Source organism: Ambystoma mexicanum, chromosome 8 (genome assembly GCF_040938575.1).
Source record: "Ambystoma mexicanum isolate Mex_15411 chromosome 8, UKY_AmexF1_1, whole genome shotgun sequence".
Classification (NCBI taxonomy): Eukaryota; Metazoa; Chordata; class Amphibia; order Caudata; family Ambystomatidae; genus Ambystoma; species Ambystoma mexicanum.
This window is the reverse complement of record NC_090929.1, coordinates 1,334,445,394-1,334,460,977: the sequence shown is the minus strand read 5'-3', so window position 1 is coordinate 1,334,460,977 and position 15,584 is coordinate 1,334,445,394. Positions and strand designations below refer to the sequence as shown.

The 15,584-nt window shown below is 48.4% G+C and overlaps 1 protein-coding gene across 3 annotated transcripts in view; it reads right to left on the bottom strand.

Annotated features, from left to right (window-relative positions):
- The window catches only part of C8H10orf143 (chromosome 8 C10orf143 homolog), a 147,518-nt gene that overhangs the window by 61,548 nt on the left and 70,386 nt on the right, over positions 1 to 15,584 (bottom strand). For all 3 annotated transcript variants that reach the window (XM_069611447.1, XM_069611448.1, XM_069611449.1), the window contains 3 exons: positions 14,805 to 14,907; positions 4,752 to 4,919; positions 4,569 to 4,634 (listed from right to left, as the gene is read on the bottom strand). In XM_069611447.1, the coding sequence (XP_069467548.1) occupies positions 4,569 to 4,634; positions 4,752 to 4,919; positions 14,805 to 14,882 (312 nt within the window). In that variant the 5' untranslated portion in view covers positions 14,883 to 14,907. The remainder of the gene's footprint in view (positions 1 to 4,568; positions 4,635 to 4,751; positions 4,920 to 14,804; positions 14,908 to 15,584) is intronic.

Below are 15,584 nucleotides of genomic sequence, written 5' to 3'. Positions count from 1 at the left end.
TTGGGAGTTTTTGTGGGACCTTGACCTGCCACAACCTCAGTCTCTTCCGAGCAGGCAAACAAAACCATTCTTTTGATGAGCAAATGTGGCTGAGGAAGCGAGAATTAAGGAAAGCCATCAGGCACTTGAGGGAAGAATCAGTTGGTGTGAGGGCGTACGAGTGTAAAGTGCTGATTCCGAGTAAGCATAGAGCCTAGTCCCTGTCGCATTGATATCTCCGTCATGAACAAGATGGGGAATTCGATGCTGGAACCACCGAGTAATAAAAACTCCTGCAACTTCTGGTCGCTCATTAATCAACAGGAAGTGAGTCAAGCGTGCCTCCAAAGTGCTGTAACAGACCACCTTGCATGAACATTTTACTGCCCTGTATGGTAACTCCCATGCGGAACAATGTAATGGAGAGCTGAACGCCATTTGGAAGCTGGATTTAAACGCAAGAAAATTATTGCAGACCTTATCCGAGGCTCTTCAACAAGGGCAGCGGGGCCTCAACAGCTTGACCTATCAAATATTGAAGGGCGATGTGGACTTATGGTAATAAATTCTATTGACATTGTTCACGAGAATAGTGCAGAATAGGTGCATTGCAGTCTCCTGGAGGACGTCTATAGTGATACACCCCCCCCCCCCCATCTACAAGAGTGCTGATCGGTCTGATCCAGTAAATTATCACTTGATCGCCCTCTTGGATGTGGATAGTAAAATCTTCACAGGCGTCATTCTTAGGGAACTGATAATCTGGACCAGCGATAATCTCTTATGGAAACATGAAATAGGCTTTAGAAGAGGCCTATCCACATCCCTGAACGGTTTGATTATGAACCTAGTCTCTGAAAGCTCTTGGTCAAAGGGCGGGCATGTCCTTTTTGGTGCGTGGATAGGCCTCTCCAAGGCCTTTGATATGGTCAATAGAGAGCGTCTTTGGGCAAAGCTGGCCAACCTGGGGCTCCTGTTGTCTTTGCTTGTAATCTTGGTATGCCTGCATGAGAATAATAGTCTGCAGGTTAAATTAAATGTGCAAGGCCAGTTGTCCTCGCAGATTTCTGTAAAGAGGGGAGTGAGACAAGGCTGCATAATCGCCCCAATTCTTTTCAATCTATGCCTGGCGGACTTAGTTTATGCTGGAAGCCCTGGGTAGCTCTAAAATAGGCGCAAGGCTGATGAGGTGGTTAGCATATGCTGACGATATAGCCCTTATGGATTATACCGCAATCGGCCTACATCGACTACTGAAAGCTCTCGGTGAATATGCTAGAATAAACAACCTACAAATTAACCCAAATAAATCTAAAATCGTGTCTTTCCCAAGATCTGGAAAGCTCATTTCCCATTTTAAGTAGTCAATGGGAGAACATGTGATTCCAGTTGAGAATGAAGCAGTATATTTGGGCTTCAACAAGTTTACCCATTTCCGTCCTTGGTACAGCTCAAGTCAGACCTGTATGGGAAAGTCCAGATGCCCAAGTTATCGGCCACGTACTGTACATTTTCACTTACCCTGCTAATCAGATTTTACACTGCAAAAGTGCTCCCAGCTCTTCTTTGTGGTATTGACATAATGCCATTATTTGAGAAAGTAATTTGGATTAAAATCGAGGGGGGGTGATTTGGAAGAGGGTGCTGAGGCTCCCTCAGAGCTTGCCAACGGCAAGCCTGAAATATGAGCTAGGCACCCAGTCCATGCAAATGCAAGTGGCGTGGAGGCTAGTTTGGCTCTATAGGTTGATAATGGCCCACAAGAAAACACTTTGTAGAATGATGCATGGTAGGTAGAGAGAAAAAAGTACATTCCTGCAGAACTTAAAGAAACTGGCGATCAGAGTCTTACAGGAATGAGAGCGTTCTGGGGAAGATCTTGTCTCTGATCCACACAATTGGAAATATGCGCAAGTTGACTTTGGCCACATCTCTTTCCCTGTTTGATAAGCCGAGAGGCATCCTAGCTAGGTACCCAAGACACTTTCCAAATTCTAGGTATAGGAAGGAGTTCTTAAGGTTCCGCCTAAACTTGATTAATACGGGAGGGATTTTGGATAGTCTCAAGGCTCCACAAGGTCCCCAAATTTGACTGTGTGAGAATGAGGGTAAACAGTCCCTTAAGCACATAATAATTGAGGGTAAGGGCTCAAAGGAGACGAGAGTTAGTTACTGAGGCGCTTTGTGGAGCAGGAAGATACACTGTCCTCAGATGTTTTGGGAGAGGCTGGTTGGGGGGGGGCGGCATGAACTCCAACTTGATTGGGTGTAAAAAAGGTGCTAGAAATGTTGGGCTTCATTAAAAAAAAAAAATTAAAAAAAAGGCAATTGTCTAATTTGATACATAATGGGACAGGTTTTACTGAAATGAAATGTGTAATATTCCTGTCCATGAGGGAGGCTATTTTTCAGGGGTGTTCACACATGGGGAAGGCAGACCTTGGGGTTGGGGGGGGGGTATCATGACAACGGATGACACATGGTATCCCCATTTTTCTTTCGAGGATGCCCCTGCCAGTCCCCAGGCCTTAATGGCATATGGTCATACATCCCCCCACCCCCCCCAGTCATCTCAGAAAGGCACCAAAAACACTTTCACGGGATCCGTAAACAAGTCCTCCAGAACTAACATGTCTTAAGGATCACAGAGAACCCTTTCAGACAAATTATCAGACTACCCTGGCCCTAAAAACAAAAATACTTGACTAAGAAGATGAGCCAAGTAATGAGGATTACTGCAAGCCAGGAGCACACGCAGCGCTCTAGTTGTTGCAGGAGCAAGTCTGATGCAGGGAGATTTAAACTGGCAGACCAGCTGACATGCAGACGCTGGCTGGAGAATGCTACTTCTCTGGTTCTGACCGTGGGGCTGGTGCAGTGTGCGTGGAGCCAACCGCTTCGCCGACAATGAAGAGGGGAGTGGAATCCAAGCAGGAGTACGGTGCGAGAACTCCAGAAGCAAACTAAAGGCTTCTGGGCGTTAGCAGGTACTGGAAGGCAGCCTCCATGCCACTGAAGCACAGAAAGACACTGTACAGATGAGCGGGAGCCACAAGAGGCAGAGAAGCGGAAAAGCAAAGGCAGCGAGAGGGAGCAGAATGCAGAAAGACCGCCCGCCACAGGTTTGCCGTGGGAGAACCAACATACGCCACCAAGAGCCACCGAGTCCACCCAAGGGAAGATGCGACACCGGGTGTATTGGCAACCATGCTAAAACCGAATAAATGTGAATGAAGTATACGAGAGAAAACAGACAAGTGAACATGTCTATAAAAGAGTGTCAAACGTGTGAGAGTATGCAGTACTAATATGGTACTACTTTGTTGTGCCTGTGGTGACAAGTTCCAACATGCGATGTGAAGAGCCTTTAGGATGATTGACCATCAGTAGGTTGCATGGATGGTTCTGCTCTGTTAGAGATCCATGGTGTGGTGGAGTTAGGCCTTGACGCTAGCCAAGGTTTTGGAGGAGAATGCTAGGGATGTGAGGTTTTGCACAAATGCACTAATCTGAATGGTCTGAAGGAGTATGGGGAGTCTGGCTCGACCTTCGTAGTAAAATCATGAAATAACTATTCTAACCAATGTCATATGCTATGCTGGTGCATGTTCTTTGAAACACCCGTTAAGCAACAATCTCGACAGTCCTCTACTTGTTACAAACAGGGCAGTCGTTAACTTGCTAGTTGCCCAAACTCCAGCCATTGTATTTAATCCTTATACTTCACAGAATACAGTTTACAAAGACATTTTCAGATTCAATGAATACATAAAATATACATATGGTCACAAGTTCTGCCCTTATCACAGAGCATGTGCGTAAAATCTTCAAAATGTGAGGTTTGCAAAGAAGTTGATTGAAATTGTATTTCTTAATGCGGTCAGCATAAAGACAAGTCAGCCCAACAAAGCATTTTACACAGCTCTGCACAAGGTCGATAGCAGGAGGAAACCTTGTTTTGATCATTTTAGGGGGAACTTTGGATAGTTAAAATAAAAAAAATAAAAACCTGCAGTAAAGTAAATGCCTACAAAAAGTTTCACAAAAAATCTGTCCTCAGTTTTTCGGATTGAGGGAGTAAATAGAAATGTATGGTTGCTTATCATTCATGATGTACATTTATTAATTTCAATGTGTTGGTTTTAGAAGGAAAGTTATTTTAACGAAGCAAATGTCCTTCTTGACTGTGGTATTGCAGTCTGTGTGGCGTAAGCCATATAAAGATGTCACTTTAAAAAGTCAAAGCTACTGTCAATTCACTTTTCTTTATGATTTCGGCAATTACCCAGGATAGAAAATACACATATTGACAGACTCATACAGGTCCAAGAACTGTTCCAGGTGTTATAAATTATATATAAAACCTACCTATCAATTTTAAAAATTACAAGGGGTTTATTTTCAATTACAGGACACTAGGGAAACCATTTTCTACAGTCATTAATATTCTTCCAAAAAGCCTGAATCAATCTTTATTTTATTTACATGCTTTGTATCTTGACATGTGCAATTACAGTGTATTAAGTTAATGTTTTATGGCTCAATTGAGTAGAAACAAATACATTGTCAGTCACAGTTAATATACTTACAGATTCTCCAGCAATACATCTTGGGCAGGACGGGACAGAAACTTTGCTTTCATGGTTTTGAAAAATCTAGTGAAGAAATTAAAAATATAAAACTCCACTGGCATAAAGTACAATCAAGGTCTTTTACGCTTAACTTTGCTGTACATGTGCACTATAGCAAAAGTATTGGTAATGTCAGCATACCACTGAACTTTGTGTTTCCATCTCATTTTCAAGAAATCCCTCATGAGCAGAAGCTTCTGGATTAGTTGAAAAGTGCATGTCCCAGTAATCCATAAAGCACTCATTTAATGGCTGGAATAAACCACAGTTTTCTTTTGGAGCAGATTCCAATCCTTGGCAAACCTTTTTCTAATAATAAAAAAAAACAAATAAACGATTTAACAGAAGAAAGCTAAATATACATGTGTCACAAAGAAAATAAGTTATAGTGCCTAGCAAGAAAATATGGACTACCACAGATAAGGAAACATGTTGCAACAGCGTGTGGCATAGAAGCACATGAGCACTTGACAGCCGTGTGTGTCGCCAGATGGCATGTTATAGCAGCTTTTGGGTCATAGGAGCATGTGTTGTAGAAGTGCATGGTGTAAAAGTGTTGTTAGCGTCTGAGTGGTTGGAACATGCATCTTTAGCACATGTCGTACATCCACATGTGTAGTACGCACGTGTGCAGTAGGTGTGCCAGTCATCAGAACATGTATTATAGGAGTGTACATGCTGTAGAAGCAGATGTTAAATCAGCGTGTCTTAGGAGTGCAAGTCATTAGTGTGCAGTAAGTGTGTTGTAGGAGAACATGAGCCATTGTCGTACAGCTGCATAGTATGTGTATTAAGCACACAAGTATTCGGTGCCTGTGTCATAGAAGCAAGTTATTAGTGCTCATATACACAAAGTTATCACAAACGTTATATGTAGGGGTTTAATATAAAAAAGCACCTCCATTCAGCTCATGCATTATATGCCTCCTAAAATATTTTTCATATGAAGTGTACATTTTTGTATTGAAAGTGTACATTTATTCCATCACTTTAAAGCCGACAAAGTCAGCTGTCACTTGCCTTTGATGGTAGTTTTTAGATGTGAATTGTGTAATGTATGCACAGTCGAACTTATAGGGTCTGTACAGCTCACGTGACTTTATTATGGTATTTAGTGAGCGCAGACCTAGATAAGAGAAGCAATGGATCACTTTACAGAGGTATACAACAATACAGATGCATAATGAAGTGATTTTCTGAGATCCTGGAACAGATATGCAGCTGGGGTAGGATACAGAGGGGCACAGCTGTACAGGGCAGCAGGGACTTGCCTTTGATGTGAGAAAATAACCAGGATATTAATGTTACTCACAAGCCATTCACAGCTGAAGACCTTACGGAATAGGAAGGTTTAGTGTTTTTCAGAATATGAAGTGACGGGGCTCAATCTTTAGTTCTCAGGAAAGGTTGTTGCACAGAACAGTGGCAACCCACGCTTAAATGTCCCATGTTCAGTCTCCTGCTTCATTTTAGACTTGCAATTATTGATAAATATACGCTAATAGGGAGTATTTCGGTATGGGTCCAACAGGCAGAACTTTTGTGCTAGAATAATGAAGACTAGTATGGACCATAAAACCAAAAACTGCACCCGTCCAGACATTTGACTGCCATGAGCAATGAAACACGTGTTGGGGGGGAAAAACAATGTATTCTGACATCCAGTCACCGACGCCTTTATGTTGAATCGATGTGCAGCTTTACACACTTTAAGATATAATGGTGTGCAATTAATGTACTGATCACGACTAGGGGCGTGTTCTGCCCTTTCAAAGAAGGTCGATGAGTTGCAGGAAACAGCCTACTCAAAGAGGAGAGAGGAGTTAATGTAAACGTGGTCTTCCCTCAGGCACACTGCGGGTGCTAGTTATTTTTTTTTTAAACCTGTCCTATGGGCATGGTATTTGTAGGGGCGGTGGCGGATATTTTCTAACTATAGCAGACGATTCCTAGGACATGTGACCACATGTTGACAGCTTTTAACCCTCATGCAGACAGCAACACAGCTGCACGCCTACTTACATTTTCTTTAATGCCATTAACTAAGTGCGTTTTGTAAGCGCGCAGTAGATGACATCCTGGCATAATTCAGGATGATTGGCTCTCTGGAGAAGCCAATAAGCGCAATACTGAATACAATGTTAAAAAAAACAAACACAAACGGGGATCACACGCCCTGGAAGTTAGAAGAACATGGTGAAGGGTGAAGGGTACAGGGAGGCAAGTATAACATGAGTCACCGGGCAAGGCAAGAGCCAGGCCTCGGAAACCAGTGAAATGCACAACCATGGGAATTGAGTGGTTGGGTCCACAGCAGCTTTGCATGCGCACCGGCCCTAGCAGTGAGTCACTGGTGCATCGGAATTCTAACCCAGAGCTCCGGAGAGCACCACTTTACAATTAAGATAATTGGCCTTGCTTTGCATCAAGCCCTTTAAATGGGATTAGTCGATTATAAAATGTCCTAAAAAGACATACAATACAAATAACTTTATTGTCGGATGGTGAAAGAAAATTGCTGCCGTGAATACACACAGACTGGAGAACCACCCACATCATACTGACATCACTCACTGCACAGCCAATCAGCTGTTGCTTACATTTCAAAATAGTAGGGCAACCCCCACAAATCAGCAAATGGGCATTTTCAAAAACATTTTAAACCAAAACGTAACCAGTACAGTACTCATTTTAATTACAAAATACAGTCCAGTAAAATGAGTAATTTAACAGCTTCAGTAAATATATTTTAAAAGCATCAATCAAGTCAAATAACGTTTGAAAGAACATTAAAAATGGCAGCAGCGAGGAGGCCACCAGGGGGCGCGCAGGTGATGGCTGCCTGAGCGTTGCTCTCCCGCCGTACGTGGCCAGTTGACGGGGATTGAGCCCTCCCCAGCGGCAACACAGTGCGGGATTGGCAACCGGACCCCCCCCCGCAGCCCCCGCTCGAAAGAGCAGACTCCGGGGACTACGAGGAGCCGGAGAACGGATTTCGCGGTCCGAGACGAGGTAACGCCGAGGGGGCCTGGCGACTCCCTCGGCTGCGGCATCACAGGCGACAGGACGAGCTCTCCCTCCGGAGGGTGAGGCCCGCTCGAAGAGCCCTCAGCCCGTCCCGCGGGAGGACGCGAGGACCAGGGACACAGATCCCGAGCGGGACAAGGACGCGGGTGACCACGCCCCCGGGCAGACTCGAGCGCGGACGGGGAAGCCGCGGACGGCCCCCCCGCAGTGGCGGAACTCAGGCGAGTGCTCCGCCAACCCCCGCGGTGTGGAGTACGGGAGGCGCCGTGACAAGGGCGGACCCCGCTGCCCAGTGGAAGCCCAAAGCTGCCCGCCAGGGCCAACACAGCACGGCAGGGCCGGAGACGCAGCGAGGCCCGGGGAAAACCCCTCCCCCCAGTGCAGTGCCCTCTGGTCCCCCCCGAGGCCTGGAACCGAGGGAAAGACAGACGACGGCGAGGCTCGAGGACCCGGAGGGCTTCTGACAACGCCCCCCCCTCCTCCTGGATCCAGAGGTACAGCGCCGCCACGCCGACGGAACCATCTGATGCTCACCCCTGGTAGGTGGAGGCCCCTGCTCTAACTCGCAGGGCGTGTGCCCGCCAACAGCCCCCCCAGGAGCCGACAGAACTAGGAAACGGACCCAGGTGTGAGGGCCCCCACCTGGCCCTCGTGGGGCGTGTGCCCGCCTGAAGGTCCCCTTCAACCGCTCAGGCCCACCTGAGTGCCCGATTCCGGCCCCCACTGCTTGGGCCCGGAGGACAATCCCTTTGGCCTCGAGCTAGTGGTAGACAACGAAACAGGTGCGTGGAATGCCTGTATAAACTGGCGGGAGGCCTTGCAATCTTTTCGCTACAAAGGGGTTAGAAACAATAGCGAGAACCCCACAATCCACGGGGCCATGGCCCACCCGGAAACCCCAACGCATTCCGCCACGGCCATGGAGAAGGGATTTGCATCCATACTCCCTGAGATCCGGGATATGCGATCAGACATCGCGCAAAAGCTGGAAAAAATGGACAACAGGGTGGATAAGGTGGAGGACAGGCTCCTGCGGGTGGAGACCGACCAGTCGACCTCAGCCATGCAGGAAGTGCAAACGGAAATGCGACTGGCTGCCTTGGAAAAGAGGGACGAGGAAAGGGCCAGACAAATGGATGACTACGAAAATAGGGAAAGGAGGAACAACCTTAGATTTTTTTGGGGTTCCAGAAGTGGAGGGGGAAACGGAGAGAGACTTAATCCGTGTGGTACGAGATATAATCACCCTTCTCGTTGCCAAAGAAATGACCATGGAATTGACATTCGACCGTGTGCACAGAGCGGGCGGCAGAGCGGGAAACCCCCGATCGATTCTTGCGCGATTCCACTACTATACAGACAAGGCTAAGGTCCTGGAGGAGGCAAGGAAAGCAGGGGTGATTTCTTATAACGGTGCAGAGATCTCGATATTCCAAGACCTCTCAGCCTACACCCTGGCGAAGCGGAGAATGTGCCGCCCCCTCACGCAATTACTGAAGGATAAAGGAGTGCGCTACAGGTGGGGGTACCCATTTTCCCTGACCTTTGAATACATGGGCCAACGGACGTCGCTAATCACGGAAGAGGATATAAGAGGGGCCATTCAGGACTACGTGACTGAACCTACCACCAGAAGAGGCCCGGTGGGCCCGGCGAGATTGGGGGAGGGGGTCCTCAGACCGTCCCAGGCCCAGGAGGAGGAAAACCGGCTCGAGGAAATACAGGAAGCTCAACACCCCTCCGGCTGCGAGGGAGGGGGAGCGCAACGACAGATGACTGAGAACAGGGGCGACTGGCCCACTGGAGATTCAGCGCAACGATGGTCCGGTTGAATAAATATTTCCCCAGGACAGCAAGTAAGGTGGGGGCGAAGGTGGGGGAAAAATGGGGGGGGGCCTCACAACAATGAGCTTAGCTCAGCGTGCCCGGCCGGGTAGGGCAGACTGGTGGTCCAGCCTAATGCCAGGAATGGCGGAACTAAATGGCTGTACGCCGGGTAGGGGGGAGGGGGGGACGAAGTTACCAGAGGGTTGTTGGTGGGGGAAGGGGTTTGGGGAAAAGTTGAGGGAATGTCCGAATAATGTCCGACCAGTGCGACTACGGGAGCAAATAACGAACAGTGATGTTAAGCAGGTGTCCAACAGCATTGATGACTTAGATTATGGCTGACTGCCAACCGGCCCTGGGAGTGGGCACCCTGAACGTGCGGGGCTTGAACACACCTACCAAGAGGTCCCTGGTTTGTCGTGAATTCAGGAGGACGAAGCTGGACCTGACACATTGGGCGAGAGGGAAGGAACCCAAAATGAGAGGGGGAGGTATAGGGGAGGTCTTCCATGCATCCCATAAGGGGAAGAAAAGAGGGGTGGCTATCCTGGTCGCCAGGGGACTCCGCTTCACTAATGAGGCTACCATGCAGGACCCGAGGGTCGCTTTCTATTGGTGAGGGGCACCCTACAAGGAGCCCCCCTGACACTGGCAGTGGTGTATGGTCCGAATGATGGCCAGGCCCAGTTCTGGGAAGAGGTAAAGGAGAAGCTTAAATTATTCGTAAGGGGCACGTTCGTGGTGGGAGGAGATTTTAACATGGTGATGGTCCCATCCATGGACAGGAAGAGGGTGGGCCCTCAGAACCCCAGACCCGCGGAGGAATCCACGGCGCGAACCTTCCGGAGAGTGAATGAGGAGCTGGGCCTGGTAGACTCAATCCCGTCCCCCAGAGCAGGTGTCCCCTCTTTTACGTACTACTCGGCCATCCATGCCTCGTTCTCGAGGATAGACACTATCTTGGTGGATGAAACCCTTCGCCCGTATGTTACGGGCTATAGGGTCGATCCTGTGCCCTGGTCCGACCATGATATGGTAAGGGTGACGATATCGGGGGAATGGTGTGAAGAGCGCAGGGGCCGTTGGAGATGCAACGATGCTCTACTGAAGAACGAGGCTCATGCCCAGGAGATTGCAGACGCCATAACAGAATTTTTTGAGTTAAACGACAATGGGGAAGTGGGCACGCACACGCTCTGGGATACTTTCAAGGCGACTCTTCGAGGTATCCTCATCCAAAAAGGTGCAAGGGTAAAAAGGGAGAGGGAGGCCCAGGAGAGGACCCTGCGGGAAAAAATTGCCCATCTCCAACCGAGGGGTGTCCCGGACCGCGATCGAGTGGCCGCACTGGAGGATTACAGGCTCCAGTTGAAAGACTTACTTATCCACAAAACGGAGAGAAGTCTTCAGATGGTAAAGCAAAAGTATTATGAGAAAGGGGACAAAGCGGACAGGATCTTGGCATGGAGGTTGAGGGAAGTCCAGAGGAGCAGAATGGTGAGGGAAGTGAGGGACGCTCATGGAACTTTGGGTTGCGAGTCCTCCCATATCGGAGGGGCCTTTCGCCAATATTATAAGACCCTGTACTCATCCGAATACGAGGGAAATGCACCGATAGAGGATTTTTTGAGCTCCGTCCGGCTCCCCGCTCTGTCCAGGGAGATGTCCGAGGGGCTGGAAGGGCCAGTGACCGAGGATGAGGTGGACAAGGGCATAGGTGGGATGAAAGCGGGTACCTCTCCCGGGGACGATGGGTTTTCTGTCTATTTTTACAAAAAATTCCGATCTTCCTTAATCCCATACTTGGTGAGGGTTTTCAACTCGGTGCTAGAGGGGGGGAGCCCTCCCCGACACCATGATGGGGGCTATCATTGCGGTATTACCTAAGGAGGGGAGGGACCCCACAGAATGTGCCTCCTACCGCCCCATATCACTGCTTAACACTGACGTTCAGATACTGGCCAAGGTGGTGGGGAGGCGGATAGAGGGAGTACTGCCGAAACTATTCCATGGGGACCAGGTGGGGTTCATCAGTGGGAGACAGGGTTCGGATAACATACGCAAGACCATAGATCTATTCCACTTTGCGCAACAGTCGGAGCTTAACGCAAGTGTCCTCTCTCTGGACTCAGAGAAGGCGTTTGACAGAGTCGAGTGGCGGTACATGGATCTCCTCCTGAGGAAGATGGGTTTTGGGGCTCACATTATGAGCTGGGTAACGGCCCTTTACAGAGCTCCCACGGCAAGGGTCCAAGTGAATGGGGAGTTGACCGATGCTTTACCCCTCTCCCGAGGGACAAGACAGGGGTGCCCTCTCTCCCCTCTGATATACGTCCTCACGATAGAAGCCCTGGCTATAGCCATCAGGGCGCACCCAGGAATTAAAGGGGATTAGCAGGGGGGAGGTGGAATTTAAACTCCTTGTTCGCAGACGACATTCTGGTCTACCTGGTAGACCCTAGCTCCTCGCCACCCCCCCCCCCTACTGGACCTGATAACTGAATTTGGACGCTTCTCGGGCCTGAAGATCAATGCCTCGAAATCGGTCCTGCTCCCTATGAGACTCCGGGACCCGGGGCTAGACCCCCTGGATAGACTTCACGGGATTGCAATGGGGAAGGCTGAAATTCGATACTTGGGGGTTCTCCTCACACGGGACTTAACTAAACTGGCCACCGCGAACTATGACCCCATAATAGAAGGGATCACATCAGACTTGAGGAGGTGGGGAGGGATGATCCTCTCTTGGTATGGCAGGATGATGGCGGTTAAAATGAATGTACTGCCACGGCTCTTATATCTTTTCACGGCACTTCCAACCAATGTCCCTCAGCAGACTTTCAGGGTGTTACAGAACTCCACCCGGGACTTCATATGGGAGGGGAAAACCCCGAGGACTACGCTGACGCTGCCCAGGGAGGAGGGAGGGTTTGGACTGCCGGACTTCTGCCTGTATTTTCGGGCTGCTCAGCTACGGGTCCTCCTGGAACACATGAAGGAGGGAATGGGGACGTACTGGTCGTATCTGGAGGATATGGATACCCACCCCCTGAAGGTTCGCGACCTCCTGTGGGCCCCACGGAGAATAATCGCGAGTCACTTGAAAGCCCACCCGACCTTGGGAGTCCTCTGGGACATTTGGAAGGAGGGCCCTCAGACGGCGCACCTCACTACATGGCCATCCCCGATGTCTTCCCTCTGGGGGCATCCCCTTAACCTGGGTAGCAAAGGGTTCAGGTTCTCCCAAGTCTGGTCGGACAAAGGATTGGAATGGGCGGGACAGCTGTTCAGGGAGGGTGAATTCCTGCCCTACGAAGAACTGAGAGACGCACTCGGCCAGGGATCCCTGTCCATCTTTGAGTACCTCCGTTTGAAGGGCATACTATGTGATCAATCGTGGGGCTCCAGTGTGAGTAGACAGCTAACTCCCTTTGAAAAGCTTATAGATGCAGCGACCTCGAGGAAAGGGGCGGTTTCTAGCATGTATAAAATTCTCAATACGTACGACCTCCAGGGAAGGAGAACCTTTCGCAAGTTCTGGGAGGAGCTGGCGGGAGAGGAGATCTCGGAGGACTCCTGGTCCAGAATATTCAAAATCGCCTTCCATGGGAACCTCTTCACAGCCGATATGGAACACAATTTCAAGGTGCGGCAAGGGTGGCATAGGGACCCAGTGAAACTGTCTAAGATGTTTTCGGGGGTGTCCCCATTGTGCCCGAGGGGGTGTGGGCAAGCAGGCTCCAGGAGTCATGTGGTGGCACTGTCCAAAGGCACAGGTGTACTGGGGGTTGGTGAGGGGCTGGATGGCGGAAGTGATAGAGGAACTCTTACCTCTCAATCCTCCGACGATGCTGTTGGGCCTCCCCCCAGAGGAAATAGAAGTTCACCGGTACCCGAGGATGTGGGAGACAATGTTGCGGGCGGGCAGAGTAGCCCTTGCACAAAAATGGAAAAGCCCGGAGCCCCCCTCCAAGGAAGAGTGGATGAAAAAGGTTAAAAACATGTTTATAATGGATAAACTGACTGCCATGGTGAACAATGACACCAGCGCTTTCTTTACAAACTGGTATGGAATACAACAATCCTGGGGATGGGAGGTCCATTGAACCTACCGGTGAGAGAACTCGGACCCAATGGGGCGATCCAAGCGGAGAGCAGTACCTCAGTGGACGGGGATGCCCAGCACCCGGGGCGAGACGGCTCCAGGCCTAACGGCGTTAAGGGCACCAGCTGCATCACATTTGGAGGGAAAACACGCTGCGAGTCTCCCGGCACAACAAACTTGGCTTGGACACAGGACAGGGGGGGTGGGCACAAGTTGGGGTGGTGGGGGTGCGGGGTGGGGGGGGAGGACATGGGGAAACTGTTCTTTCTGTAAACCTGAATAAAAATTGAAGTTTAAAAAAAAAAAAAAAATGGCAGCCGCCATTTTGGAAGGAATAATGGCTGGCAAATTCACGGCAGTAGAAAAATCAGCCAAATATTGCAAAAAGGTGTGGTTGGACGGAAAATAGGTGTGAAATGGAATCAACCATTAACGATAGGCGTTTAAATGGGCGAGACACATAACCAAACCATATAGATCCATCCTCATATGTCAACCTGCATTGAAAAGCATTACAATCCTGCATTCAAGCTCTCATGTTAAAGCTCTTATGTTAATGACAATAGTTTTGGCTTTAGAGGGAGCGCTTTTCAGAGACACCTAATAGCCAAAACTAAAAAAGCAGCGAGTTTGAGCCAGTTTGGACCAATTTGCACCAACCTTCTATCAAATAAAAAAATTATGAAAAAACAAATGCAGTAGGGCAAATGTTTAAAACATAGCTATCCTGCTCTTGTACATAGATTTGAGAGGGGTCATATTTTAGCACTAATATTTATAAGCATAAAATCCTTCCAAGTGCTTAATTAAGTGCCAGGCTATTATGCAAGTCTACGCAAAAAGGACGTGCATACTCGTCATTGGCACTTAAGGGGTTAAGTTAAATGCAATGTTTGACTAAGTACCTACTTTCAGCAAAGAAGCAAGATTACTGATCAATAAAGTATGACAGCCTTGCTGACAAGTGGTTATTGTTCGTAAAGGAGACCTCCAGAAAACAGGGCAATTAAAGTAGCCACCCCATTGATGGTTGCATTGGTCCATTTTAAAATAAATCCTCATGGTGACAGGTGCACGCACTGCAGCCTTTTCACATTTAAAGTTCATTTAGTCAGTCATTAACTCCCTATTAAGAGGGCCCCAAACCTCCATTGCCAAGCCATTTCCTCAACGGTGATTAGACAGGGTGCATGGTTACTATTTCCAACAAACTATAGCCACTGCACTGCACTTACGTGATTCGGATGCCCTGTAGACTCTTTATCAAGGCGACGCTTCTGTACACACACAAAATCCATCATATTCACAGACATTTTGCAAGGTGGATTATCCGGTTTACTATGTACATGGAAAGAACAATAGTGTATATATTTACTGTAGTATCATACCTGTGCGTCAACAGATAACATTGCATGACAACGATTAAATTAACAAACTTGCATAACGATGCAAAGGACAACTATAAGCTATGGTGTGCATCTGCAAGAAATTGAGCAATCAGTGGGTGGGGGGGATGTTTTCATTCACCTGGAGCACCAAATCGAGAGTAAAAAGCACGTTTCAAAAATAGTTTACAGACAGGTTTTCCCTCATTGTATCATTTCAGGGGATTTTAATGTTTTGAGTAAGCTGTGGTGGGGGTGGACAAGGAAAGGCCGAAATGAACGTCCACCAAACCCATTCGCTCCGCTTGCCAAATGATTTTCCACCAACAGCTGGCAGAAAAGCAATAGGTGCGATTTTAATCATGTCAAATGCCTTCATCCAGGTGTACACGGCAGGCGGCACACACTGGTTTTTACCACCAAGTGCAAGTAAGGAAATTATACCCATGTTCGTTCGAATTCATGATCACATACTGCATGCATTTTGTAGTGCAAGGAATAAAAAGTTCATAAAGGGGGTTTCAGTGCGTGCAAGTGCAGATGCTGGCAGTCCATTCGTGCAAGTACCACTTTCGCAAAATGAACCACAACAAGTTATTCAGGTAGTGGCTTACACAATTAAAATAAATG